This window comes from Suillus subaureus (genome assembly GCF_016647635.1).
Source record: "Suillus subaureus strain MN1 chromosome Unknown BJ212scaffold_27, whole genome shotgun sequence".
NCBI classification, from domain to species: Eukaryota; Fungi; Basidiomycota; class Agaricomycetes; order Boletales; family Suillaceae; genus Suillus; species Suillus subaureus.
This window is the reverse complement of record NW_024538583.1, coordinates 400267-427558: the sequence shown is the minus strand read 5'-3', so window position 1 is coordinate 427558 and position 27292 is coordinate 400267. Positions and strand designations below refer to the sequence as shown.

The 27292-nt window shown below is 48.0% G+C and overlaps 9 protein-coding genes across 9 annotated transcripts; 2 read left to right on the top strand and 7 right to left on the bottom strand.

Moving 5' to 3' along the window:
- Positions 1 to 2260: 2260 nt before the first annotated feature.
- BJ212DRAFT_1301697 (uncharacterized protein) lies at positions 2261 to 2897 on the top strand (the record flags this gene model as incomplete). Its single annotated transcript, XM_041333163.1, has 3 exons — positions 2261 to 2362; positions 2419 to 2586; positions 2709 to 2897. 3 exons carry the CDS (start codon positions 2261 to 2263, stop codon positions 2895 to 2897), a joined length of 459 nt encoding a protein of 152 aa, XP_041190471.1.
- Positions 2898 to 3754: 857 nt separating this feature from the next.
- Positions 3755 to 5691, bottom strand: BJ212DRAFT_477053 (glycosyltransferase like family 2-domain-containing protein). The gene is made up of 4 exons (XM_041343299.1): positions 5455 to 5691; positions 5374 to 5395; positions 4446 to 5322; positions 3755 to 4391 (listed from the first exon to the last, which is right to left on the bottom strand). The coding sequence occupies exons 1-4, from the start codon at positions 5486 to 5488 to the stop codon at positions 3915 to 3917; spliced, it is 1410 nt and encodes a 469-aa protein (XP_041190470.1). The 5' UTR covers positions 5489 to 5691; the 3' UTR covers positions 3755 to 3914.
- A 1553-nt stretch (positions 5692 to 7244) lies between these two features.
- BJ212DRAFT_1372033 (uncharacterized protein) lies at positions 7245 to 9870 on the bottom strand. The gene is made up of 4 exons (XM_041336317.1): positions 9416 to 9870; positions 9251 to 9361; positions 8548 to 9201; positions 7245 to 8480 (listed from the first exon to the last, which is right to left on the bottom strand). Exons 1-4 carry the CDS (start codon positions 9702 to 9704, stop codon positions 7738 to 7740), a joined length of 1797 nt encoding a protein of 598 aa, XP_041190469.1. The 5' UTR covers positions 9705 to 9870; the 3' UTR covers positions 7245 to 7737.
- A 1522-nt stretch (positions 9871 to 11392) lies between these two features.
- On the bottom strand, positions 11393 to 13875 carry BJ212DRAFT_1483360 (WD40-repeat-containing domain protein; the record flags this gene model as incomplete). The annotated part of the gene is made up of 8 exons (XM_041340601.1): positions 11393 to 11905; positions 11959 to 12426; positions 12491 to 12544; positions 13126 to 13279; positions 13326 to 13464; positions 13521 to 13627; positions 13675 to 13795; positions 13842 to 13875. The coding sequence occupies 8 exons, from the start codon at positions 13873 to 13875 to the stop codon at positions 11393 to 11395; spliced, it is 1590 nt and encodes a 529-aa protein (XP_041190468.1).
- Positions 13721 to 15621, bottom strand: BJ212DRAFT_477013 (uncharacterized protein). Its single transcript, XM_041343298.1, has 6 exons — positions 14599 to 15621; positions 14507 to 14531; positions 14205 to 14454; positions 14052 to 14149; positions 13842 to 13999; positions 13721 to 13795 (listed from the first exon to the last, which is right to left on the bottom strand). Exons 1-5 carry the CDS (start codon positions 15302 to 15304, stop codon positions 13993 to 13995), a joined length of 1086 nt encoding a protein of 361 aa, XP_041190467.1. The 5' UTR covers positions 15305 to 15621; the 3' UTR covers positions 13721 to 13795; positions 13842 to 13992.
- Positions 15622 to 16681: 1060 nt separating this feature from the next.
- Positions 16682 to 19024, bottom strand: BJ212DRAFT_1448267 (uncharacterized protein; the record flags this gene model as incomplete). Its single annotated transcript, XM_041338517.1, has 11 exons — positions 16682 to 16728; positions 16783 to 17017; positions 17057 to 17181; positions 17236 to 17342; positions 17393 to 17513; positions 17560 to 17628; positions 17679 to 17717; positions 17770 to 17866; positions 17922 to 18177; positions 18230 to 18254; positions 18319 to 19024. 11 exons carry the CDS (start codon positions 19022 to 19024, stop codon positions 16682 to 16684), a joined length of 1827 nt encoding a protein of 608 aa, XP_041190466.1.
- Positions 19025 to 19273: 249 nt separating this feature from the next.
- On the top strand, positions 19274 to 21567 carry BJ212DRAFT_1372017 (uncharacterized protein). Its single transcript, XM_041336316.1, has 8 exons — positions 19274 to 19531; positions 19587 to 19888; positions 19939 to 20002; positions 20048 to 20129; positions 20180 to 20515; positions 20574 to 20785; positions 20833 to 21248; positions 21271 to 21567. The coding sequence occupies exons 1-8, from the start codon at positions 19433 to 19435 to the stop codon at positions 21374 to 21376; spliced, it is 1617 nt and encodes a 538-aa protein (XP_041190465.1). The 5' UTR covers positions 19274 to 19432; the 3' UTR covers positions 21377 to 21567.
- A 3237-nt stretch (positions 21568 to 24804) lies between these two features.
- BJ212DRAFT_1277241 (uncharacterized protein) lies at positions 24805 to 25149 on the bottom strand (the record flags this gene model as incomplete). Its single annotated transcript, XM_041331346.1, has 1 exon — positions 24805 to 25149. A coding segment is annotated over one exon (345 nt), but the record flags the coding sequence as incomplete, so codon positions are not given.
- Positions 25150 to 26043: 894 nt separating this feature from the next.
- BJ212DRAFT_1483356 (uncharacterized protein) lies at positions 26044 to 27221 on the bottom strand (the record flags this gene model as incomplete). The annotated part of the gene is made up of 4 exons (XM_041340600.1): positions 26044 to 26259; positions 26312 to 26637; positions 26698 to 26788; positions 26841 to 27221. 4 exons carry the CDS (start codon positions 27219 to 27221, stop codon positions 26044 to 26046), a joined length of 1014 nt encoding a protein of 337 aa, XP_041190463.1.
- Positions 27222 to 27292: the final 71 nt, after the last annotated feature.

Genomic DNA, 27292 nt, shown 5'->3' with positions numbered 1-27292 from the left:
GTGTCTTATGCAGTGATCAGGAAACCAACAGCCGAGCAAAAGTGACTGTAGTACAGCGCTTCTTTCCAAATCCGACTAGGGAAACGTAATTCACTACAGAGTGCTACAGAGTACTCTGTAGCACTCTGTAGTACAATTCAACTTGCTGATCTAGTAGCAGCCCGTAGCATCGATCGGTTCTCCCGTATTTAAAAGTAGCTCTCTCCCTTTGAACTCAAACATTATTATCTACAAACCTACCCTTAGTAGACTTAGCTTGAAGTTAGCAAGGGTCCCACCAGATTACCCACATGGATGGCCTTGGTCATAAGCGCAAGCACGCGCATTTGTATCCGGAAGTGAAGGCTCAAGTTCTGACTAGTTGAGCCGATCATGATTTTGTGTATTCCATAGCTGCCCAGATGAGTTTCTCTACCACACCTGTAGTTCTTTTGATACTTGTTAGAATTCTGATATGTGACGTTCTCATGCAATTGATTCATTGCCCCTAATACCTTTAAGCTTGTTGACGTTTGTTGTGTGTCAGTGAATACACAAGTTGGAAAGTTTGTTTCATTGCCATGCTACGAGGCGATTCTGTAGTAGCGACCAACTACGGTATTGCTACTTTCCTATCGCGCTTTCTGTTAGTACAGAGTGCTTCCAAGGTAAATCTGAAACTAAAGAAGTTCGATTTTCGGACCAACTGACCTGGTGAATCATGTACACTTGGTAGCGGTACCTCAGGCTGGTGCATGATTTCGTATCACCGCCTGTTTTTGAGTTTACTGGTTTTCAACGCCTTGCAAGTCACTGTATTCTTCATGTAGTAGTTGCCGGTGATAGCCACCTGTTCAGTCGGTCATGTTCACAAGTCAACACGAACTCCATCCGAAGCTTGTACTCCCAGAGCCTGCGTTCCAATAGTACCAGTTTGATGCCTTTTGGCACCTGTTTAAAAGGTGTTATAAGTCATGACCAACTCGCAACACTTTAAACTCTCATTATTGATGGCACCTGGACTCACTGATAGATGTGCATCTGCGTAGGTGCGTATAGACTCTGGCCGGTGCTGATATGCACATCTCACCACATTTACAGTGCATGGACTCCGCGTTCGTACTATCAATTCTAGTACGTAGAGCTCATCAATTTGTATCGTATCATCGAGCAAATTTGTCGTGGCTGGTATCAATCACCAAGGCTACTCCGACACCAATCTAGTGCTGCGATGGGCGCAAATGACCCAGTCCAGGACAGACCCGAGTTGTCTAGTAATGGAATGTATTCCATTGCAGATCGTCAGCAAGGCCCAATCCTAAAGTTATTCCTGGCGAAAGTACGTATCGAACTACAGCCGTGTATGGGCATCCCCACGACTTTTGAGCTCCATCGAGCTGCTCTGGTGCTCCGTTCCCCAGTCATTCTTCTTGATGCATGTCTCTCAGCGACTTTGCCAGCCTGTACGACAGATTCAGACAGCGGGGCATCTTATCTGATTTGAAAGAGGCCTTCGAGCTATGTCGAGCTGCACTAGCGCTCTTTCTCACCAACCATCCTGAACAATGGATGTCTCTCAACAACCTTGCAAATAGCACTCACATCGGCCTATTCCAGCAGCAGGGCGTCCTGCCTGACCTGTCTGAGACCATCAAGCTCCCTCGAGTGGCACCGGCGCTCTGTTCTCCCAGTGATTCCCTTCGATTCTCATTTCTCCACAACCATACCAACGGCGTTCAATACGGATTCTAGCAGCTGGACATCTGTCCAACTTGTATGAGGCCGTCGAGCTCCATTGAACTGCATTGGCGTTCCGTCCCTCTGGCCATTCTGCTCGGTCTTCATATCTCAACGACCTTGTCCTTCGAGACATATTCGAGCAGCAACTCCCCCCGACTTTAAATCATAGGACCACCCTCGCATCAAACCTCTTCAATGGACGACACGACTAACCTTTTCATGTTGCAGATCGGCAGCCTTTCTGCTCTTTCCATAATTCCGATTTTCATGCATTCATCGTTCATAGATGATAAAATCGTGGGGTTCACGTTCAAGTTAGCCCCAATTCGAGAGCACGCAAATTTTTGAGACATGTTCAGAGGCGCCCGACTGCTACCCTCGTCGATGGTTACGAGTGCGGTGATCCATGCGCTACGGGGAACTATCGCTACTTCTGCATTATTGTCTTTCTATATATTAATGCGATGAGGAGATTTGCCAGAACGCGGTTACCATCCGTGGTCACAATGTCGGTATCAGCGTCGGCAATGTCTTGAGTGTCATGCCCGAACTGGGCGTCGTCAATGAACAGGAATTCGACACCATGGACCGGGCTATCTATGAGGCCGGATGGCATGGTCTTGCCCCACTAATCAACAACCACGTGAGTTCACTTGGTGTGAGCCGGCATCTGCACTTGCTGATGGCTTCTACGCATAGAATTACTACCATGGTGGCAATTATACCTTCCTCCGCTGCGCTGGATTCGATATCACCAGATACGACCCCACCAACCCCGAGGTCGTGCAATTCTATACTAACCAAATTATCATCGACTTCACAGCCTCACATACGCCGAGGATCCCGCGATCTTTGCTTATGAGACCGGTAATTAGCTCGGTGGACCTATTTTTGGAGACATGTGGGTCCTGAATGAATGAACAGAGCAGATTGCGGTATGTCCGTTTCTTTGTTCGGTGGCTTTGACCCTTGCGCCTGTGGACATACAGTCGTATGTCAAGGAGCTTGCCCCCACCAAACTTGTCATTGACAGTACTTACAGCATCAATGCAATGCACCTCTCCATCCCCACTATCGACATCTTCTCCGATCACTTCTATCCACCTGACATCGCGGAGCTGCAAAGTGACATCAGCGTCGACCAATCCGTGAACAACGCATACATCGCTGGAGAATAGGATTAGACCGGAAACAACGCTTCCTCTTCGTCACTTCTAGATTTCTTCAGTTCGATCGAAGCTAGCCCTATCGTAAGTGGGGATCTTTTCTGGAGCTTGTTCATGCATGACGTAGCGAGACGTTGTAGTATCTAGGTAACCCGGAAAACACCGTGCAAACTGATACACTGATCTCGGAGATTAGGCAGCATCTCTTCAGGATGCAGGGACAGAATGTTTCATCGTACCTTCCTCCAGTGCTTTGTCCTGGCCACTAAGCAGAGGTAGTGTAACTGAATCAAGACTCTCATCCGCTTAACTGTTACGCCAAAAGGCAGCGATACTGAAAGCTTGTGTTTCAGTATCGCGGACAAGATTATGGGAAATCTAGGGTGCTTACAGGTAGACATTATAATCCATGGACTTAATATTGATAGAATGATTTTATCATACTTGCTGTTAAAGACTTTAGAAAAACTGAGCGCGCTGTGGACCTGATGAATGGCCGGTCTGGCGAGCTTGCACAAAGTTTGATAAGTGCTATACTACGAATTAAGTCCTTAACTCAGGTGTCATCGTATAAGACATCGGACTATAATTGTATACGAAGATATCCAAACTGTGAGAGTATTGTTAACCATAACATCGATGGGCCCAGCACGAAAGTCTGTCAACACAAAAGACTAGTATCAGAAAATCAATGCGTATGCAGTGGATGACGCATCTATCCGCGATGCAGAGAGCGCCCTGTGGGTATTATGTATATGACCAGCTAGTCCAAAATAGAGTAAGGAAATCCCGTAGAATAACGAAAGCATGGTAATGTGAGTGGTATGTACGAGGGTCGCAGCGATGATAAATATTGGTCATATTATCGATTGCGGGGAATAGAGACACGAGGGTGGGATGGAATGAGGTTCACCACTCGAGAAGGGGATCTACCATAACATTGTTCCGCTCTACAGTGACCGAGCTGGTGTATGAAAGTGTCTGTGCTGCAATTGCCCATGCGTCATGATCTCATCACATTCATAACTATTATCGCGCATACGGGGACTGCCCACCGTATGCTGCTGGCTGCTGGTACGGTGACTGACGGCCTGAGTACGGCGTCGGCGAATTAGGCGCATCAAAATAGGCCTTTTCTTGTACTATGCTAACACCGATGCCACCAGCGTCCGTGGCAGCTGTCGCTTGCGTCGGGTCGCCAATGCCTGCACGAGTTCCCCATGCAGTTTCATGGAGCGTGAAAAGGGCGTAAAGCTTCATGATCGCAAAATAGTACCCGAAGAGGATGAACGCAGGAACGTAGATGATGTGACTGGGCGTATGCCAGAGATGCGGAAGGAGCTTAGCGGTACGGGTTGCGAGAAGCCATACGAGGTATGAGAGGATAATGTTCCACCAAGGCAGATGGTATCCTCCATCTGCAACTGCAATGGTACTTTTCCAGACAAGATACCCGACAAGGCAGGGTCCTACTAGAAGAGTGAAGGGGTTAAAGAGCTTGTCAACCTGTGAACAAGATAAGAATAAATCAAAGCACACAAGATGACGGCATCAACCCACCATGGTATATGCGACATATGGATGTGTGGTCCAAATATATCGTTCCATGAATAATGACCGGAGATCACTTCTCCAGGTATTTCGGGTCCATCGTAACACCTGTTTCAAGAACCTCCAATTCGGCTTCATCGTGCTCAACAACTCTGCCTCTTTGCAGCACTGGACATAGGTACTCCATCCATGGCTCACCATCCACCTCGTCAAGAATTTGTCATCGCCCGAGTTGAGCTGGTACTTGCCCAGCCAGAAGTCGTGCGTGAAACCATGTAGGAACTCTGGGTCTTTGAGGATGACCGTTCGGTAGGCAGCTGTACGGCCCGAGAGACATGGAAGACCACCATCGATGTGTGTGCTGGAGCTAATTTCGATGTTACGGATTGTCAGACGGAATGCCGCGAGGACTTCCCAGACTGTCATGCTTTTTCCTACGGGTTGGACGCGTTGACTCGTGCCTACGCCCCCAACCTTCTGGTCTTCAAAACATGCAAGCACATATGGCAAGAGCGTCGGTGGCCAAATGGCATCGTCATCTGCAAAGACAATGATGTCTGTCGTGGTATTCTTAATGCCATGTGCCATCTGCAACCGCTTATTCGCGAAAGGGACGGTAAGGACGCGAATATGATCCGGGTCAACAGCGTTGGCAAGTTCTTGGAGAGGAATAAGCATTTTCTCTTCGGTGATGATGATGATTTCTTTGGGTTTGCCAGCTAGCCAACTGTTGGCTGCTTCTTTGAATTCTTCACCGGCATCGATGGTAGGTACAATGATAGTGACATCTTCCGAGGCCACGTAAGTAGGGTTTTCGGGGAGAGGAACGGGGCGGTAGGTGACAGAAGCAATGATACGGATGATGTACCACAGGTAGCGATAGAAGCTAGAAAGTCGTCAGCTTGCTTCAAGATATAGAAAGAAAAAAGGAACACACCCGATGACTCCGAATGGCACGACTGTAAAATAAGGTTAGCATGCATGGACAGTCAACGTGTTGTACACCGAGGACACGTACAGATTGGAAAGGCATCAGACGTCAAGTAGAGCATGGTGGCAGTCTACTGCACCTGCCGTCAAGAGAGTAGTGAGGCCAAATGAGCGGCAGCGTCGTAGCTACGACGACGAAGAAGAAGGCCTCCGAAAGAGAGAGAGAGAAGGAAAGAGAGAAAGAATGAGGAACGTTGGTACGTTATTACATAGGTGGCCAAAGCATACGCGCCAGAAGTATTGTCGGGGTTCGAAATATTATTGAAACAAGCTTATTACACTTTTATTACTCTTGATTATTATTTTCGGCACTCGAAGCAAACTCGAAGCTCGCGCGTATTCAATAGTAGTGAAGGAGACCCGACCTCCAGAGTTAGCAACACTATTGGTTCAAACAAAGTCCAGATATATGCGCGGGGTGACACTCGTCTTTTTTTTTATCTGATTGACCTGACCGAGTTTAGACCGAGTTGGAATAATCCGAATAAGTGGTCGACAACTCACAGACTGGCTCGACCCGAAGTCGGAAGACTTACTAGTGCGGCCGCGGCCATCAAGCTATTTTATTAATGACAAGACGTGGAAATTATACTGTTACAAAAGTGGCTCAAAGCTAGCGCAGGTGACCTGTCGAGATCTCCCGCTACACACACTGACTGCTGCCAGGGCACACTATAGATCATCTCACCTTCAGCGGAAGGTACCTGATAGAGATATGAGATCTACGTGTGCTTAGGCTTTGATCCAAAAGTGATACAAAATGAAAGGCTTCGCCTTGTTTGCCTCGAGAATCGATAGCAATTCTGCATCGTAACCATACATTTCATCGCACCGCACACACCGTAGTATTTCAAATTTCATCGCCAGCCTTCAGCTCAGCGCATTCTATACCCCAAAATTCTGCCACCGCATCAGAAACCCCGCGCCAACAAAGCCCCCCCACTCCACGTCACTGCTTCTGGTCCGTTTCTCGAATAACCAAAGTATAGCTTCGACACCATGGCTATTCAACCCGATATTCAAATGATCCAAATCCTCTATCCTATATCTATCGCCTCAAGAAAGTAAGAAGTTCACATCCATGACATGGCATCACTGACATGTATCGGATAATCCCATGATTTTGCTTGCAGAACACTCCACGGACCCGCACTTTGTCCACACCGCATTCGTGAGTGTTCAGGTTCAGACACGTGTATGTGGTAAGTACCGCCTATGGGAAACTCGAGCACTTTATCTGCCTAGCATAGCCTAGCCTTGCTTGTCTATGAAGTAATGTTGAACACGCTTTACGATGGGATAACTCCGAGTCATAGCACACGTTTAAAGCTAAAACAAAATGGCTCGAAGGAACGCCTGCCCAGCCAACCAAATTCGGGCAGTGTCGCACGTTCAGTTCAGGCCAATACAGGCCTTTTGTAAAGCGTACTCCTATGATATTTCTCTGAGCAGGTGAGATGTTGGTTTGTTTATGGTTGGAGTTGTGACCGCGGGATCAATTCCAAATCAAATCAGGTTCTTTGGTATTAGCCTCCGGGCCAAACAACATTTTCTTTTTATGGAAGGGACGAGTTTTTACTCTCGTTACACATGTGATTCACTAATCCCATATATCAACTATTCGCTTTGCTATCGAATCATTGAAGAACCATGCATCACAACTCGGAACAAATGTTACTCGGATGCCGATGCCCGAATATCTCTGTAGTAATAACGCTGTTGTAATGTCATATGAGGTTGACCGGAAGTATCAAGTAATTTACCATGATCAGCCCCTCGGCGGCCCGGCGGAAACAAACCATAATACAAATCAAATGGCTGAGATCTGTGATTCGACTTTCTCAGTACAACTGTACACTACCCAACAACTACATCCCGTAAAAACTTGTAACAGTACGCGAAAAAAACCGTGCGTTAAAATACGAAAAATTAAAACATACCTAACAACGAAGTGAAAACATGCGGGGGACTCGACCACACTACCGTGAAAAGGTACAGTGATACATACAGTAAAGTAGAAGTATGAGAGGAAAATGAAAGATGTGGAGTACAACACGGGGTGCGATGAAATTGAGGTGATACCATGCAAAAGTCCAATAGAGAGTCGAGCGTGATGGCGATGGCGAAAACATATCAGAGAGTGTAGACGGTCGAAATACAATGACGACGAGTAAGGACAGTGGTGACCGCGTAGCTGGTAAACGCAGAAGGTTGGATGGGCATCGAGTCAACACAAAAGGAGTTAAGAACCGTAAGGGACGACCAGAAGCCGCCAAGGAAGTAGTGGGCGTAAAGGAACAGGCCGTCTTAGTTAGGTCGATGGGACGGAGGAAGCCGAGAACCCTGTAGCGGATGATTTCCTTGCCTCCGAACTCTTCCTCCCACTTGCACGTGCGGAGGCGGAAGTACTAGTAGAAGCCCGTGATTTCTTTTCGCTCCAAACAGTGCCTGTCGATACCGATAGAGCCGCTGTGCTAGCACTCCACCTCGATCCCATCCTCTCGGCATGCGCAGTAGGCTCAGGAAAAGATAACACATGGCTCGTTGCTGCCGCGCTTGTTGGGCTGCTGGGTTGCACTTCCGCTTCAGTATCCGCTGTCAGAGACTGCAAAAGAAGTTGTGCCAATAGGGCCTCATCTCCAAGACCGCGTTCTCCCTCATTGATGTGAGCTGGAGGGGGGCGAGAAGGGAGTAGAGTTTGTGCCGAGGCTTGGTGTTCCAACGCTCTCACCCTCAATCCTATTCGTCTCTTGCGTCCTCCTTTAGCCTTCCTAGCTTTGGGCGCGGGAAAACGATATTGGGCCGCCACGTCACAAAATTGCACATGATTCAAATCGGCAAGCCCAAGGCCGACAGTGGGGGGAGGCGGGGGAGGAGGGGAAGCGAAAGGATCCCTCATGGAGAGAAAATCAGAGGCCGAGTCCGAAGACATGCCCCGCGAAAATGAGTGCTTTGGGGTGCGATGGCTGGGAAGTTCTGTAGGTTTCGGCACCGAAGAGTCCATTGTACGTTTGACAGAAGTTGGTAAGGCCTGCTTGACGACAGACGGAAGTACTGTAAAACAAATGATAAGTTAGATGTCTCGGACTGGCTGTGGATGAATAGTGCAATATATGCTCACAATAAAGGCTAGTGACCACTCCCACTGCCCAGACCAACGAACAGATGGAGTGAGCGATAACAAGTCCAGCGGCAACCGTTACGTCAGAGTTTTCCGATAGTCGCGATGTTGTCACTGAATCGCGAGCTTGCAAAGCGGCCCACGATGGGGAATTCTTTGCAATAATTACTAAAGCGATTTTCAAGGCAGCGCACACCACAGCTGCTACCTGCGCTGCTAACATGGTAACGGGAAGACGCATCTCCTTGCAACGCCAGCTGATTTCCGCCGCTCCCTCAGGTATCACACCATTTTCTTGGCCTGAGTGAGTGAGCGTGAGTGACGGGGGTAGATTTGCAATAGCTTTTACACTCTTGGCCGACGACTGGTTGCATGTCAGCTGAGTATGCGCCAATGAGCCTGGAAAGGGCCAGGTGTCAGGAGTGGGTGAGCTGACCCGTCTAGATCCATTCGGACAGATGGTTGGGCGAACTGAGCTCTCGGGACCCGCTCGATCTTTCTCGCATGTCTTGGTGAATGGAGCTGCAACAGCAATAGCGGAGCGTATATCAAGGAAGATTCCAATAGCGAGAGGCAGTTGAAGACTTCGTGAGATAAGAGAGAACGTGGGTGAAAGCAAAGTAGGAGTGCTTGCAATTGAGCCAGCGATTGTTGCTATGATGCCATTCAAACTTGACGAAAGAGATGAGTTAAAATTACTCACCGCAGGCGAGGAATGTTGTCACCATGACCGCCACGAAGCGAAAGGCACGGTAGGGAACCAGGGAATCTGGCGTGGTGGCTACGAACAATACGTACAGGGAACTCAAAGATACTTCAGAAAATATGAGTACACCGAGCGGGCTTAAACTGTTAATCCAATGCTTACAGAGACACGCATACAAGGCCAACAAGACATTCCAGGAGCGCTGAAGGAGCTGAACATGGTTGAGCGACGCTCCGAGGCCAAATCCACTAGTAATGGCTGGTAGGACAGTATTGAGCGCCAAAAGAATGTTTGGGACAATTTTGTTGCGATTAAAAGGAGATGAATGAGCCAGAAGGACAGCCGACACTAGCGGCAGAATCAGCATGAGAGCGGGCGGGATGACCTGCAGGGTCAGAGAAAACGGGGTGGAAATGATACTTGAGCCAGAAGACGCGAAAACGGGAGACATTGTAAGAAAGTAACAAAAGAATGTGGATAATGAGCGTTTGCAAAGATAAACAAGTGAGTAGTTGGAGGAAAAAGATGAGCGAGACCAGCATCAAAACCCGAAGAAGAAGGATAAATTATAAGATTTAATTTGCATGCTAAATGAACAGGGGAAGGAGCCGACGAATTAGGAAAGCGTCTTTGTTGGTATATAACCTTCTACTTTTATTTACTTACCCCGTCACAAGCGGATGAAAAGAAAAGAAGATCCAGGAAACCTAGACTAGAGAGATAACTTTTATCTGAAACTTGACTCGATAGAAACAGATACGGTGGCCAGTCGAGTCCCCGGACGAAATGCAGTACATGTTTCGATTTCTGTCAAGGAAAGCTGAACCAATCGGCCATTGAAGTTCCCCGCCCATTCGCTCCTCAAGAAAGGAGTGGTGCATGCCAGATGGAGGCGCACTTCCCAACGCTTCTTTGGCTTAAGCCATGTCATTGTTGGCACCAAGCCATACCTGTATACACGGATAAGAGATACATGCAGTTTATTTAGTGTCATGAATCATCTGATGATGGCGAAACATTTGTATACAGGACAGCACGGGAGGTTTCATGGTATTGCCGCACTTGGACCTATCACAGCATCCAAACCCACACTAAGAAAAGCCTTTGAAATATTTAACGTTAATGACAGCACAATAGTCATTATCAAGCATCTTGACTTGTGATTATGCTGGCAGTGGCGCTGTATCGGATCAAATAATAAAAGTGAACTTCGAAGGAGGATAGAAGCGAACGTCACATGGCGACCTACTTGTATGTGATCATCCGAAGTATGATGGAGAAGGGAAATCCAAAGTTGATCGTCAAGACAGAGATCATTGTTGCGCCAGCACAGCCACGTCTTCGGTCGGCAAGGTCTATGGATTCTGACTTTGACCGACAATTAGTGGTCAGCGAAACTCCACATCGGGCGAGCGGGGTTCGCGTAGTATAGTGGCATCCAACAGCTGTATCTAACGAGCATAAATGTGCCCGTCCGCTGCCGTTGGTAATTGAGTCATCGCGTTTTTTGAAACACAAAAGTTGCCGAACAACAGTACTCAGTTGAGATGTTGGAGTGGGGCAGATCATAGCACCTCCACGCCACTTTTTCATCTCATGCGTAATACTTTGTGGTCTTGACAGCTCCGTTATATGTCGTGACCGTTAAAATGATGTGCATACCCTTGCTTGTTTCCGCAAAAACGTACTGAGGCCTCTGAAAACGAGACACCCAGACCGCGATACAGTGTGCCAAAGCCCACAGAGATAAGCTGTCGCGGGTAGAAGCAACAATCGATAAGGACTCCGATACATGCCCTCTCAAGGTATGAACGAAAGCAGGTCAGAAATCTCTATCATTCGAAATGCGTATAGTTACAATATCTCTAGGGTCCTGACGTCCATCATGTCATGAACAGCAGCCAGATTCCTGACTTGCGCAATGATATTGCGATTCGATGCGATTCTCTTGTACTCCCCACCACGTTGCTGCGCCAGCAAAAGTGCACCAAAAGGTTGTCCGAGGCGGATGATCAACCTCAATTCTCGCAAGTGAGACTCTATCATCCGGTCGAACCCCATTTTCAACCGAGTACCCGCCAAACGAATAGTATGGCAGAGACTCGGACTCGGGCCAATCGCCCACGCTACGTGCATCATCTACAAAGTCAGGCAATCCAAGGTCATAATGATTCCACGGACGAGCAAGTAAGAATGTCTGCTGAGTGGGCCGATAGACCAGAACTGAACTTTCGCACTATAGTCTCCACTCATGAGCAGTTCTCCATCGTAGGAAGTTGCAACACAGTAAACCCGTGTGGTTGTGTGTTTAAGTGACTGTCCTAACTGCTGGTGCGACTTTGTGCTCCACAGTCGCGCAGTGTTATCGGCTGAGGCAGTGGCAATGAAGGTGCCATCAGGAGAGATGGCGAGCGAGTAGATGGTATCAGTATGACCGGTACAAGGCTGGCCGATCCGGTATCCGCTCGACGAGTTCCAGAAGTTAACGGTTGCGTCGTTTAATGCGGGGACAACTTGCTGACCGTCGGGCGACCACACAACACTTCGAACACCATCTTGGTGAGCGATCTGGAGAATGAGTTCGGCATTATCAGTCCGCCAAACCTTGATGGTACGGTCCAATGATCCAGATGCCAATTTAGTCCATCTGGACTGAATGTGACACTGTACACATCATAACTATGACCATCAAGTGTTGATAGGACCGCGCCGGTCTCTGCGTCCCAAATGACAACTTTGAAATCATTTGACCCACTAGCGAGTCTTTTGCCGCTGGGGGAGAAGCAAACCGATCGCACCCGGCCTGTATGCTTCACCAGCAGACTGAAAACCTTCTGCTTGGTCTCGACGTCCCAGATGATGATAGTTTGATCATCTCCACCACTCGCGATTCGCTTGTCATCTGGTGATATGGCGACTGATCGCACGCAGTTCTCGTGTCCTTCAAATGGCCCTCCTACCAATGTTCCTTTATCCACATCCCAAATTCGCAGGGTGTGGTTCCTTGAACCAGTGACAACCCGTCGACCGTCTTTGAAGAATGCGGATGCCCACACTGCACCTGTATGCCCTCGCATGATGTGTGCTGGCGTTGGTTGCCCTAACATTATTTGCGCAATCTGCCCACTCAAAGCATTGCTTGCTGCTGTATCAGAGCCGGGCACTCCTGACACCTAGACAGAGATATTGAAGTAGACGAAGTCAGTAGCATTTGGAGTTATGTAACGAGGAACGTACTTTGTGGGATATGGAACCGTCCACGGTGCACGGCCTCGTGTGCAGTGACTCGTACTACGAAGTATACAGTTAGTGTTGGATTTCTCAGAACCGACCACGGTGACCTATTCCGGTGTTTGTACCTGGCACGGTGTTACGGCATGGATATTTTTCGCTTCTTCTACCCCAAACGGTCAACGGTTGAACTAGTGATCCCGCTGCGATGAGCAAGTGCCTGCTACTCTCATGCAGTATGTACAACCCACTACAGTCTTAGGAAGTCTGAGTAGAGAAGGCATGGCTATCTCCATTTGTCATCAGGTCTGGCTTTGACTTGACATTTTCATTTTCAGGAGCGTCTAGGCGCGGCAGGACCATGTCAAAACGGCTAGCGGCTGCAAATAGCACACACAGTTGACATTGAAATATACTTGTACAATCTTTTTGAATACTAAGAACAGATACAAGAAACGTTGTAGACGCTTCACCGCGACGTCCTTCACTAATACCTTGTCCCGAAAACTCCCTCTTCGTACGATTTGATTTCTGAATGTCATCAAGCTCATCAAACTGGAGTCAAGAGCAGAGAAAACGACCTACGCAATGCGAGATGCTTGGAGTGGAACCTACAAAGCGCCAAGTCTCCCATCATGCACCATATCCATTGAGTTCCCCGTCTTTGCTCGCCCACCGACTTCGCGCCAGATGCTGTTCAGCTCTCCTTCTTTGTCAAGGCCCCAGATAGGACACAATTTGTCATGCAGTGACTCCGAAAGCAGAGCACGATATGAATGACGTGCATCAGCGTAGCTGATATGTGAACCGCAATGTCTATTTGTCAGTAAGAAAAGCGTACCCAGTAGCGAAGACGACCACGTCCGCATCGAGAGTAGAACCATCTTCAAAAAGTAAACCTGTCTGCGTGAAGCGCAAGATTGGCCCATCGCTCTTGAGCTTGATCTTCCCGTCGATGATCATCTGTGAAGCTCCGACGTCTTGACATTAGCACTACGGTCAGCTCAGATACGCTCTAATCTGTAAATGCACCAACCAAGATAATATCCTCCTCCCCCATTCAATGCCGTAAGCAGAAAGCCAGCATCATCGTCGCCCAAATTTGTCTTGAAACCTCGTTTTCGCAGGCCATCAAGAAGCTCCCTGAATCTCTCTATCAGACAATTAGGATACAACAAGTGGTCACGCACTTATCCGCCTGAGCGATGTCCTTGGTGACACGTTGATGCATTAATTTGAGAAGCAAATACGGGTAAGATGCATTCACGCGATCCGCAATATCAGTGGGAGGGCCGCCCTCCCAGAAAATCGCTGGGTGTGTTTATAATGGAGAAATTGTAAAGAGCGGACAACTCACTCATGAACCTCGGCATGCCCTCCTTTGTGGTCATGATGTAACTCGGGCTGCGTTGAACCATGGTCACATCTGCACCATCATTGTTTGAACGCCATCGATGTACTTTAAAAATCATTTACCAACGCCATTTTCAACGTAGTCCGCACATATGTCATGCGCTTATGTTTATAGTGAGCAGAGAAAATACAACATTCATGGTGCGACCCCTACCTAGACGTGCAAGCCCCGACAACGACAATCTTTTTCCCTGCGTGATCAGTTGCGAGATTGTGTTTGCTGGAATGTAATATCTGCCCCTTGAAGTCATCCTATGTAGGTATTTGATATCAGCCTGAGAATCTTACATTCATGGATCGAACGAACCTGCCCTGGGATATCTGGAATTTGGCCCATACCACTGCCTAAGGCGAATACGACATGATTGACCTCGAAGGTACGCTCCTCTTTGTCAGCACGTTGGACTGTCACAGTCCATTTCTTTCCCTTCGTGCCTGGAACGACAGACATGGCCGTAGCGCTGGTCCAAACATCGAGTTCCATACTGTGTGCATATGATTCCAGCCAATCTGCGAGTTTCAATGCAGGCGTGTAGACAGGCCACGAGGCAGGGAACCTGCGTGGGTTTTGGTTAGACAGTCATAGACAAACTAAGGTGTGAGACCCACGGAATGTATGGCATGTGGTCATACCCTATACGGAAAGGGATCATTGAGCATGAAGCAAACACAATATGAATCTGAAAGAGTGATAGACTCACAGACGGGATCATGGAGACACAGCGCTGCATAGCGCTTCCTCCAATTATCACCAATTCTCTCGTCCTTTTCTAGTATCAGAGTCTTCATGCCAAGCATCTTAAGCCGCGCTGCAACCTCGAGCCCACTCTGCCCGCCCCCTATTACCACGACGCTGGGCTCCTCGTCAACACATTCGATCTCACGCGCACGTTTCGCGGCCCACTTTCCATGGTTTGACTGGTAGTCTCGTCTATGCCCATTCTGTTCTGGGAAACCTTTGAGATTTTCCAAGTTCGTGAAGACGGTATGGGCCTTCCATGAGCCATCCGCGAGGGGTACCAGCCGGAACACCCCAGATGCAATGCCGACTGTAGTTTCAAAGTCAAAAAACGCTTGAATCCACGCGATATCAGGGTATGGTCTCTGAAGCTCTACCAGACCTTTCCTGAGTTTGAAGGAAGACAAGGTAAATAGCGGGAGTTGGTCTGTGAGGAATTTCTTAACGGAAGGGGCACTTTGGAAGGTGTGGAAGTCCCATGTTAAGGCGAGTATATCGCGCCAGAAGACATCATCGACAAGGAGATCTATGACTGATGTTACATTCTTTGACTGCATCGCTTCCGCGAAAGCTGAGCACCATTGACTCGCCACCGCTTGAACATTGACATCAGGAGTAACTGAGCTTCTGAGGTCATCGAGAGTAGGGAGGACCAATTTGTTCGACATGATGCACAGATTGAACAGCAGAGACAATCTTGCGATAATTACCGTTATAAATGTACTGCCTTTTACCAGGACGGAGTTCTATCGTTTGGCTGAGACTCCTGAGTACGTACTTCGTTTATATTCTGGGCCATTATCGGAGTGATGATGGGCGTTGTTGGCAGAACCCGAGAGTTCTGCAAATCTATTTGGCAAAACTGGTTGTGCGAGCTCCACGGCAGAACTCGTCCGAAAGGAGGTTGGCAGAACCTGGCAGAACTTGGGGGTATCCGAGGCTAATGTTGAGTTACGTTAAGCCTCGCTGGCTGACTGCGTGCTAGAACTTCTTCACTGTGCCAAGAAGATGTCTCAATTGACTTGCGAAGCTGCGAACAGGGCTACCATGTTGGCTTTTGGCTGCATGCGAGATCAAAAAAACTCTCGGATGACCCAGTGCAGGCTTATAATCAGTCGCTAGCTCCATCCAAGCAGACAACCTTTCTTGGTGCAAAAACCTTCCGATCCATGGAGCAGGCTATTCTGGATGAGGTTGAGGTGAAGGTGGGGGTGACAAATGGGACGAGGCAACATTGATGTCATCATTACTAATACCGCAGGCTAAGGTCAAGGTGGTTAATTACAAGGGTACTTAACATTGATGTCATTGTCAACTTACTTAGGGCCTGGCCTAGGCATCACCAAAAGTCCCAAACCTAGATATCATACGTATGCTCAGGTCTTATCATCAAGTATCAGCCTCACCGCAGCCACCATAGCCCATCAGCCCAGACCAGCCCCAGTTCACCCCAGATGGTCAATGAAACTGAGTCTTTGCTCATTTGATCATCAGCTGATCCGGGTCATGCATCATAGCTGACATATGACGATTGCTTACCAGGCCTGAGCGATTTCTGGTACCTTATAATGGCAGCCTAACTATGCCCTCACCATATTCTGTATTCCTAGGCATATTATTTCATCACCCTTTGTGAGGCGCCCTGCTTCACCTGGCGTGAGATCAAGTCTGGTCTAAGAGACGTAGAACAATCGCTGCCGCTAAACCCTCCTCACAAGAAGTGTCTCATTTGGAGCATTTTTGTTTCCAAAGGATGTAAACGAAATCAATCAAAGGTGAACTTGATGGCTAATCACAGGCATTACTGGAAGCGTGCCGCTCCGATGTGAATTTTAACGGTGATGAGCAATTTGTCCGTCGCCTTTGAGTCCCAGCTTGGCATGTCATCTAGTACGGGATGTTCATAAGGGCTTCTGAAATTACTGGATGTACCAGCGCTTGCAAACAATACACATAGTTGACGTTGAAGTATACTTGTACAATCCATTTGAATGCTAAGAACAAATACAACATACGCTATGGACACTTTGCGTTCTTCGCGGCCTTCACTGATACCTTGTCCCAAAAATTCCCTCTTCGTACGATTTGATTTCTGAATGTCATCAAGCTCATCAAACTGGAGTCAAGAGCAGAGAAAACGACTTACGCAATGCGAGATGCTTGGAGTGGAACCTACAAAGCGCCAAGTTCCCCATCATGCACCATATGCCATTGAGTTCTCCGTCTTTGCTGCGCCCACCGACTTCGCGCCAGACACTGTTCAACTCCCCTTCATTGTCAAGGCCCCAAATAGGATACAATTTGTCACCCAGTGACTCCGGAAGCAGAGCACGATATGAATGACGTGCATCAGGCGTAGCTGATATTGTGAACCGCAATGTCTATTGATCAGTAAGAAAAGCATACCCAGTAGCGAAGACGACCACGTCCGCATCGAGAGTGGAACCGTCTTCGAAAAGTAAACCTGTCTGCGTGAAGCGCGAGATTGGCCCATCGCTCTTGAGTTTGATCTTCCCGTCGATGATCATCTGTGAAGCTCCGACGTCTTGATGTTCACTATGGTCAGTTCAGATACGCTATAATCCGCAAATGGACCGACCAAGATAATATCCTCCTCCCTTATTCCATGCCATAAGTAGAAAGCCAGAGTCATCATCACCCAAAGTTGTCTTGAAGCCTCGTTTTCGCAGGCCGTCAAGAAGCTCCCTGAATCCCTCCTCCATCAGGCAATTGGGATACAATAAGTAGTCACGCACTTATCCGCCTCAGCGATGTCCTTGGTGACACGTTGATGCATTAATTTGAGCAATGAATTCGGGTAAGATGCGTTCACGCGATCCGCAACATCAGTGGGAGGGCCACCCTCCCAGAAGATCGCTGGGTACGTTTATAATGGGAAAATTGTAAAGAATAGAACACTCACCCATTAACCTCGGCATGCCCTCCTTTGTGGTCATGATGTAACTCGGGCTGCGTTGAACCATGGTCACATCTGCACCATCTTTGTTTGAATACCATCAATGTGCTTTAAAAATCATTTACCAACGCCATTTTCAACGTAGTCCGCACATATGTCATGCGCTATACTTTATAGTGAGCAGAGAGAATACAACATTCATGGTGCGACCCCTACCAGACGTGCAAGCCCCGACAACGGCGACCTTTTTCCCTGCGTGATCAGTTGCGAGATTGTGTTTGCTGGAATGCAATATCTGCCCCTTGAAATCATCCTGTGTAGATATTTGATATCAGCCTGAGGATCTTACATTCATGGATCGAACGAACCTGCCCTGGGATATCTGGAATTCGGCCCATACCACTGCCGAAGCCCAAGGCGAATACGACATGATTGACCTCAAAGGTACGCTCCTTTTTGTCGGCACGTTGGACTGTCACAGTCCATTTCTTTCCCTTCGTGCCCGGAACGACGGACATGACCGTAGCGCTAGTCCAAACATCGAGCTCCATACTGTGTGCATACGATTCCAGCCAATCTGCGAGTTTCAATGCAGGCGTATACACAGGCCACGAGGCAGGGAACCTGCGTGGGTTTTGGTTAGACAGTCATGGATGAACTGAGGTGCGAGACCCACGGAATGTATGGCATGTGGTCATACCCTATACGGAAGGGGATCATTGAGCAAGAAGCAAACATAATATTCTGGAAGAGTGATAGACTCACAGACGGGATCATGGAGACACAGCGCTGCATAGCGCTTCCTCCAATTATCACCAATTCTCTCGTTCTTTTCCACTACTAGAGTCTTCATGCCAAGCATCTTAAGCCGCGCTGCAACATCGAGCCCACTCTGCCCGCCTCCTATCACTACGACGCTGGGCTCCTCATCGATACATTCGACCTCACGCGCACGCTTCGCGGCCCACTTTCCATGGTTTGGCTGGTGGTCTCGTCTGGGCCCATTCTGTTCTGGGAAACCTTTGAGATTTTCCAAGTTGGTGAAGACGGTGTGGGCCTTCCATGAGCCATCCGCGAGGGGCACAAGCCGGAACACCCCAGATGCAATGCCGACTGTAGTTTCAAAGTCAAAAAACGCTTGAATCCACGCGATATCAGGGTATGGTCTCTGAAGCTCTACCAGATCTTTCCTGAGTTTGAAAGAGGACAAGGTAAACAGTGGGAGTTGGTCTGCGAGGAATTTCTTAACGGAAGGGGTACTTTGGAAGGTGTGAAAGTCCCATGTTAAGGCGAGCATATCGCGCCAGAAGACATCATCAACAAGGAGATCTATGACCGCTGCTATGTTCTTTGACTGCATCGCTTCCGCGAAAGCTGAGAACCATTGACTCGCCACCGCTTGAACATTGACATCGGGAGCAACCGAGCTTCTGAGGTTATCGAGGGTAGGGAGGACCAGTTTGTTCGACATGATGCACAGATTGAACAGGGAAGATGATCTTGCGATAATCACCGCTATAAATGCGCTGCCTTCAAGTTTTTCCAGGACGGAGTTCCATCATTTGGCTGAAACTCGTGAGTACGTACTTGGTAGTCAGATGCTCATATGCCGGGCCATTATCGGAGCCATGATAGGTGATGGATTATGCATGAACCTTCTGAGCTCAAGTGACCTGCCAGCTGGCTGTTCATCGAATCGATCGATACGATAGGCTAAAGTTGGCCCAAAATGTAACTTGCAACTTGAAGTTGCCACGCTCATGACTCCGAGCACTGCGGCTGCCGAGAGCTTCAAATTTCTCAGAGCTGCAGCCAAGTTAGATTTCTAGATATTAGAGAGATACGATTGCTCTCGCCGTACACACGACACTCGTTCTAAATGAATTCCCTAAAGTTTGCTGCTTTACCCGGCGATCTTCTATTGGAGGTGACATCATGTCTATCCTCTAGAACGGATGTCCTCAATCTGGCACTCTCAGTAAGTATCTCGAACTCAATTCTGACTTGATCTTTCCTGAATTCGTCGCACGAAGAGCAAACACTTGTTCACTAGCATATGCCCTGTATTGTATGCCCGTGTGCACCTTGGAACTGCAGAACAATGCCAGCGAACTCTGTCGATGCTCCGTTCTTGCCCGAACGTTGCGCGCCATGTCCAGAAACTCTACATTCGATTTTCCTCCACCTCCTCCGACTATATGGTCGATATCAATGGAATTGCAATATCAGCGCTGCTGAGGGAACTTGCACCGAAACTGGACGCGCTTCATACTTTCATCTGGGATGCGGATGAGATTCCGCAATGCGATGATATGTGGTTCGCCCTACGAATGTCGTATGTTTGATCGGTGGTTCCTTTCTTACCAATAACTTATTTTATCACAGGTGCCCAGGGCTGCGCACACTTGGCACATGTTACGGATCTGTGATACCCAGCCAACGAAGTCATGTATGTGCATGACAAAAATGTGTACCATTCATTCATTTTCTCCAGTTGTTGGAATTCAAGAACCTCCGTGGGTTCTCGTTGACCCTGAAACATGGATACTACGCCCATCATTCGGATGACTTTCAAGGTCTGTGTTGTCGTTGACATGTGATTCACTGGTGTTTCGATTCGCTACAGATGCTCTTCCTTTCGATGGTCGCCTTTGGGATATGCTGATCCGGCGTTCCCCGGACCTCGAGGAGCTGCATGTCTTAGGTGGACCGTTGATTCTAGACGGAACAGTGCATCCGCTCTGCAACGCACGCTGGCCTCTCCTGCATTCCCTATCTCTAGGGGATCTCATGTTAGATTGGTCTTCAGGACCAGGATCCATGTCTTCCAAGCGCCCCTTCATAGCCTTTTTGGAGGCTCATCAGCGTCTGCGATTTTTTCGTACATCTCGTACTGCATTGAGTCCTCATATGCTCCCTTCACTCGATCCATCCGCATTACCACACCTTACCCATTTTGCTGGTTCGTTGGAGCATCTTCAAGTCCCTGGCCCCCTCCCATCCCCAAATCACACACTTAGCGATCGAGGAACCGCTAATCATCCGTGATCTCGCACCTCTTTTAGTTACAGGGGTATTGCAGAACCTGCGCTGCCTTACTGAACTTCGCATTGCCTTTATTTTCCATTCTTCATACGAAAGTGGGAACTTGATTAGAAACCTTGTAAGCACTTGCCCTGGACTGACCACGTTGGAGATAACATGCGCGAGAAGGTCATCTTCAAAGTTGTATGTTTTCTTGTTTGCCACCTGTATATTAAGGTCCTTAATATCTCTCAGGACACACTAGCCAAATCCGCCAGCTGCCTCCCTCGGCTGCGTCACCTACGGTTGACGCTAGTTCCGGTAGCCACAGAGGACTCATTGCATGTTTGCGCATCTCATGTCGTACAAGCGATCCCACGCTTACACTCATTTACACTGACGTTCATTTCCACCTCGCTTCCTCTATCTCTTACCCCCGTCGATTTTGACCTGTATGAGGAGAGTGGAAACTACGCTATTCGTATCGACGAACATGGGCTCCCTCATTCTCTGAGCTGTACCGAGCGAAGACCTGCGCCACGCCTGCCCTTCACACTTCCAAGCATTCCCATCCCTTTAGCAGTGCCGCTACTGGCCTTCTCCCCTTTCACATCCCCCTCTCCGCCAAGAGAGAGGAAAATGAGGAATCCAACGATTCTTGCTGAACCTCCGTCCAGGCACTTCCAAGCATAGTGGGTTAGGTCTTATTTTGGAGCGCAGTACAGCAGGGGATGAGGTGAGAGTGCTTACTGTTCTTGTAGCGCTGAGCGGATTTGCGCTGTGGGGTTTCTTTGCATAGATTTAGTCACAATGTCGGTACAGCTATTCCTCACTTATATCCGGTTTGAACTTGACTCATAGATGCATATGGTAGCTCTACGTAATGTATAATTAATACTTGCTGTCATGACATACAAAATCACCCCAACCTCACATAAGCGGCGCTCAAAGTGACTTCCTGGAATCTCAGTACGGCTCGGTAAAGTCGGTTACAGTCGGCTAATAGAGCTTCAGAGACCATCCAGTCTGATGAGCTTGATGACATTCAGAAATCAAATCGTACGAAGAGAGGATTTTCAGGACAATGTATCAGTGAAGGACGTGAAGTGTGGAATACCCCGTTCTAGAATTTTACAGTTGTCGGTACGTGAGCTAGGACTCAAAGGCGAAGGACAGATTGCTCATCACTCATCACCGTTTACATTCACAATGGAGCAGCCTGCTTCTAGCGATGCCTGTGAAGTTCACCTCATAGCAAGCTTTGATGCTATCCGTTTATATCCTTCGGAAACAAAAATGGCTCCAAATGAGACACTTTTTGGGAAGAGGGTCTAGCGGTCATTCTACATTTCTTAGACCAAGACTTGATCTCACGCTATGTGAAGCAGGATGCCTCACAAAGGGTGATGAAATAGTATGTCGAGGGATATGGTGAGGGCGTAGCCATTTTAATGCGGTCCTGCCGCGCCTTGACCGTGACACGCCTGAAAATGAAAATGTCAAGTTAAAGCCAGGTCTGATGACACTCTACTAAAACTTCCCAAGACCGTAACACTGAGAAATCCAACGCTAACTACTACATAGTACACGAGTCTCATTAAATATGACCCACAAGATGTCCATGTCATATTTCACATACGTATGCCATTCCCGCAGTGCGTCTTTGTGGTGATTCACGGTCTTTTATCAACTTTCGACTCTGCAGCGCCGGCTGCAGCGTTTAATAACAGTCCACCGCTAATACTCCGTCAGTTATGCTCCACATAACAGCAGGGTCTACGCACTCAGCCTATTGAAATCTGAGTCCTCGGCAGCCAAGTTACAGCTTGAAACTTTGCCAGCACTGACTGAAATTTGGACTTGTGTGAAGGCAATAGAAACGAGCAAGATGTAGAAGCTGAGTCTACCAGTGACGTTATCAAGCACAATCATGTTAATGATGTTTTTCACTAAGGTTCGCTGGTTGAATGTTGAACGTTGAGATCTCGAGAGACGAGATGCGTTGTTTTTATGTGAGATGAGACTGGGAGATGCATCCTTTTACATGATCAGCCCTCCGAGTCAGTGACTACGTACAGCATAACAGTCTTCCTTTCGATTTCAAATTATTGTTATCTATCAGCTGAGTTACGATTAAAATTTTACTGATGCGAGTGCATGGTCTTACGAATTTCACGAATTCCGAGGGAGTGCCTTGTTCCCCATCCATGCGGGGTACTTCGGCTCCCATATGTTGACAAGAATAGCGTAAGAACGTAATGATAGGACCTCGAAAATCTCGTCAGCTGCAAATTTGCCTGACTTACGCGAGTAGTAGGAACAGCGGCGGCAAAAACCTCTTGACCACGAACAGGACAACTTTGTGACGCTCGCCAATGGCAGTGACGATTCGTCTACGCGAAAGGCGCCACCTGAACCTCACTATAACTCGGATTGTTCATTACCCATCTCTTTGCGAATATCACCTGCCATCTGTGCTTATCTAAGTCCCAATTCAACTTTCACTGAGTGCATGCGCTCTCCGCCGTACCAAACACCACTTGTCCGTCACTTTCGCTGCCCTCGTTTCTTCTCCGGTGATTGAAGGTGCGCATTTGGCGCCCGCGCCCTCGTATAGCCATCATCGTCGTTCTTCGCCAAAGCCCACCTTCCCTCTGCCAAATCCATCCTACATTATCCCATCGACAACGCTGGTCACGCCGTCATCGAGTTATCTCAATGTCTCCAGCCTCAACCCCGTCTCTCCTAGATATGGATGATTGTACTGCTCGTATCTTATGCATCATAGTCGCCAGGTATTCCAAAACACGAGCCTGCGCCAGTGCCATCGCCATCAGCCATCATCATCCGCACACTCGCAAACAGCAACGACGACTTAGACGTGTTGTCCGTTCCAGGATCCTTCGTTAAAGTTGGACAAGCTTTAAAAAATATATCTCCATTATTTGCATTTTCTCATGTCTCTTCATCTTGTGTATCGTCTTCCTTAGTTAGAGAGTGATCAGATTCACTTGTATTTCTTGAATCCCCTCCCGTCTTATGCTTTTTACTAAGTAGAATAAGGCTAAATAAGCAGGAAGTGGCGGGAGGGACCTCGCTCTGGCGCCGAGTCAGCGTGAGGCGAGACTAGGCAGCACCAGGCTTCATGAGGTTGTAGGTCGAGCGTGGTGGGCAGTATCCGATGCACGTTGGCAAGGTGCTTAACCTCATACACAAGCAGAAAATTCCCTACCGAGCGGTGCTGGAGGTCTTGTCGGACCTCTCCCGAACGTGAGATAATGCAGTGTGCACGTACCTTGTTCTTCTCAACATTTGAGAACCGAAGGCGACTTTGGAACGGTAACAGGGCACCTACGACTCCTGTGTATCAGAAGAAACTGAATTACATCTTTCAGGATAACGGAAACTACCGCAGCACTGAGTTGCCATTAAATCACATAACGTGCCAGGGGTTTGCTATACAGGCTGCGATAGCATATCACATGAATGTTCTCATCATGTAGCCACGCGGTTGATTATTCCTCCGAGGGCGATCGTGCCAGCACGTATGATCGTATCAAAGTGGTTCAAGAAGCTCAGGGTAGGCTAGAAACGGAGGTACATGCGACTTTGTTCACAACCAGCACCGGCGAGATCTGATATAGTGACACAGCAGGGCACGGCATTTGAGATACGAATCAACCCCTTGAAGTACAGCTGTTTATTCTAATTATATCAGCAGGATTTCTGGGCTTACGAACTCCGGGTCTAATAATCAAGAACTTGCAATGTCACCTGGATGCAAATACTTGTTATGCTAGCTTGTTACACAATGACATGCATGGATCCAATTCTCATGGCCACTGGCAACACCATCGCGAGTACCGTGACCTCCTGCCAATATTGGAAAGCGTCGATCTCAAGCATGAAGCCGTCGCGATGAGTGAGTCTTCACGAGAGTGTGCATTCTAACCTCAATGAATTTGACTCAGAGATTCATCTGGATGGTCGCACGTGTCTAGTTACTTGTTGGTAGTAGTTGGACCAGAGCACCGAGTTTTGGTGTCAACCAACCATCTGATGATCTCTCATACGCATGGCATATTTAACTACCCTCGGTTCTCGCTCAATTTGTACAGATACATTTGTTTTGTATATGTAAGTACAATCATACTTGTGTATACTTCAGTAAACTCGCGCACAGTATAGCTATCGGTAACAAGGTCCGCAGGTACCCGTTCAAACCCCCTAAACATCCGAAGTTATTCCATGTAGTTTGTCCACGTCCTCATAAATTTTTGTCCAGTCACGACAGACAGTCTCGTATCCCCTGACGGCGGACCCCACATTATTTACGACCGGCTCGATTTTCATGTTGGGGTGACATAAAATCGATTGGCGAAGATAATTCATGCAGTGGCGAGTGATCAATGAGGGGGCACGCATTGCTGCGTAGTTGTCACGTATGATTCCTAGGCACTTGAGCTGGTGAAAGAGTGTCACTGTGTAAATGCGACTTTCACCCGTCTCCTCATCTTTGATTTGAACAGTGTGTCCTCCGCGCGGAATGAGTTTCGCAAACTCTTCCCGCCCTCATCCGTATCGGCGCGGTAGTGTGCTGTTTGGTCTACTCGCATCCATACTGGCTCTCCGAACTCCACTTGAAGGGATAGATCTGATACATGAAATCGTCAGTCAAGCCTGTAGGACACGCTAAAAAGCTTAGTAGTAATACCATGACTGAGAGCAATTCCTTTGAAAGACCTGCTGTTGGATAACCAAGGCCTTCGTGCAATAAGATTGACAAGGCCAATACCTACAACTGTGGTGAGTATCACCCTAAAAGCAAAAACAAGTCGTCTCATTATTGTCTGCGGGGAATCGGGGTAACTTTTGGCGCTTATTATTAAACTAGCCTTGTGGCGGTACGCCACGATACCTCATGCATGCATGATTCCCCGATCGATCGATCAGAGTCACTGTATAATTCGGCGGCGGAACGCGGTTAAGCAGTAGTAGCAGTCACCTGTGCGATTGATGCCAACACAAGGTACGGGGCCTGGGAGGATTGCTTCGGATACAGATCACTGCGTGGCTCGGAAGATTTACGTGCCATTAAGTCAACAGAAGGCAAAGCGTCAGGGTAATAAGAGCCAAATAGTGAGGCTGAAAGGCAGTCCATCTATTACCAATTACTTATCTGCGGACATCAGTGGTTTGGGCGCACCAGCCCCATGATGAGGCTGGTCCTTACCAGTACTGGTCAGACACTGATACGCCATCTTCTATGTGGTCGATATTAATGTGTTTCCATTGAACAACTACGTGAATGCCAAGGTTTCGTTGAATGCGTTGTTTTCAAAGTAATTGTGGGGTACAGATAATCCAATCATCGAGGTCCATACCAGTATACTACATACAATGTTTTTTTTAAATTCTGACCCGAGGCACTCTGCAACCACTATCTCAGTATCTAAGCAACCTTGCTCACACAGCTGCTTCCACTGACTCGCGGTCGTTACTCTTGTAGGACGGTCGCGCCTCAAAGCCACTGGAACCGGTGAACGTTTTTGAGCCATACCCGAGATCACCCATGCGGATTGCTTGCACTGATGGCCTCGAAGTCATGACCCTGGACATGGTGTCCTGAGACCAACTCTTTCCTTGCGCGACTCGGAAAACTATAAGTAACATTGCAATTATCTGTGGCAATGTCATAAGTAACGCGAACTCCTCTCTATTCGCCAGTGCTCACCTGAACCTGAGTGAGCGACTCGATAAATGTCTCCGAGATAGGATTGTTTCGAAGGAAGAGTGTCAGAAATGCCACCGAAAACGCGGAATAAAGAGCGGCGGATTCAATGATCATCGCGGCAATTGACGTGTATTGAGTGCCGTAGCTAGAGCCAAGAACTTTGGAAATGCGATGACGATATATGAGCAGACGAAGTACAATAGCGATCGTAATGATGATGTTCAGTGCGAGTGAGAGGGTGAGATATGGAACGGTGTAGTTGATGTTAGTCGAGGAGAAATATGGGGAATTGGCAGTTACTTGAAGCAGGAACATTATACCCATAGCTGACCGATACAATGGTAAGCATCCGATACAGTCACAGACACTCGAAGGAAGCAACTGACCGATGGATGCGGCGAACATCAGACCAGGGAATAACAGGATAATCCACATTGGTACCATACACCCTCTGTAAATCACCATACAACGCCAAACCTGCACAGATATATTAGCGATAACATTTTCAACGTCGAATACTTCTACTCACGACCAATCCATCTGAAAGAATCATCGTTAGAAAACCACAGACGTTTCCAAGATTGTCCACAGGAATGCCGAACATGTTATTCTCAAATGCGTTCGGACCACCCGGATAATCGCGATATTGAATGAATGCGAGTTGTGTGAAATCGGCCAGCGCTGCCATAAATAAGGTGCTGAAGATGAAAGTTGTGGTGATGTATATGAGGAGAGGCAGTTGCTTTTTGTAGTTCATGCGGTTCATCTGCCGGAAAAGGAGGTGGAAGCACATCAAGTACAGTGCGACGTTAATGCCATATGCAACGGCGCTGACTACTGTACCCTGCAACCAGCCTTTCTCTGCGAGAAACGTTTCAGACGATTCGTCTGGTGTCCAACTAGATGACATGATGGATCAAATGATGAACAGAATAACTTGACGGATCTTTCTGGGGAAATAGTGATCTAGGGTGGGCGGGG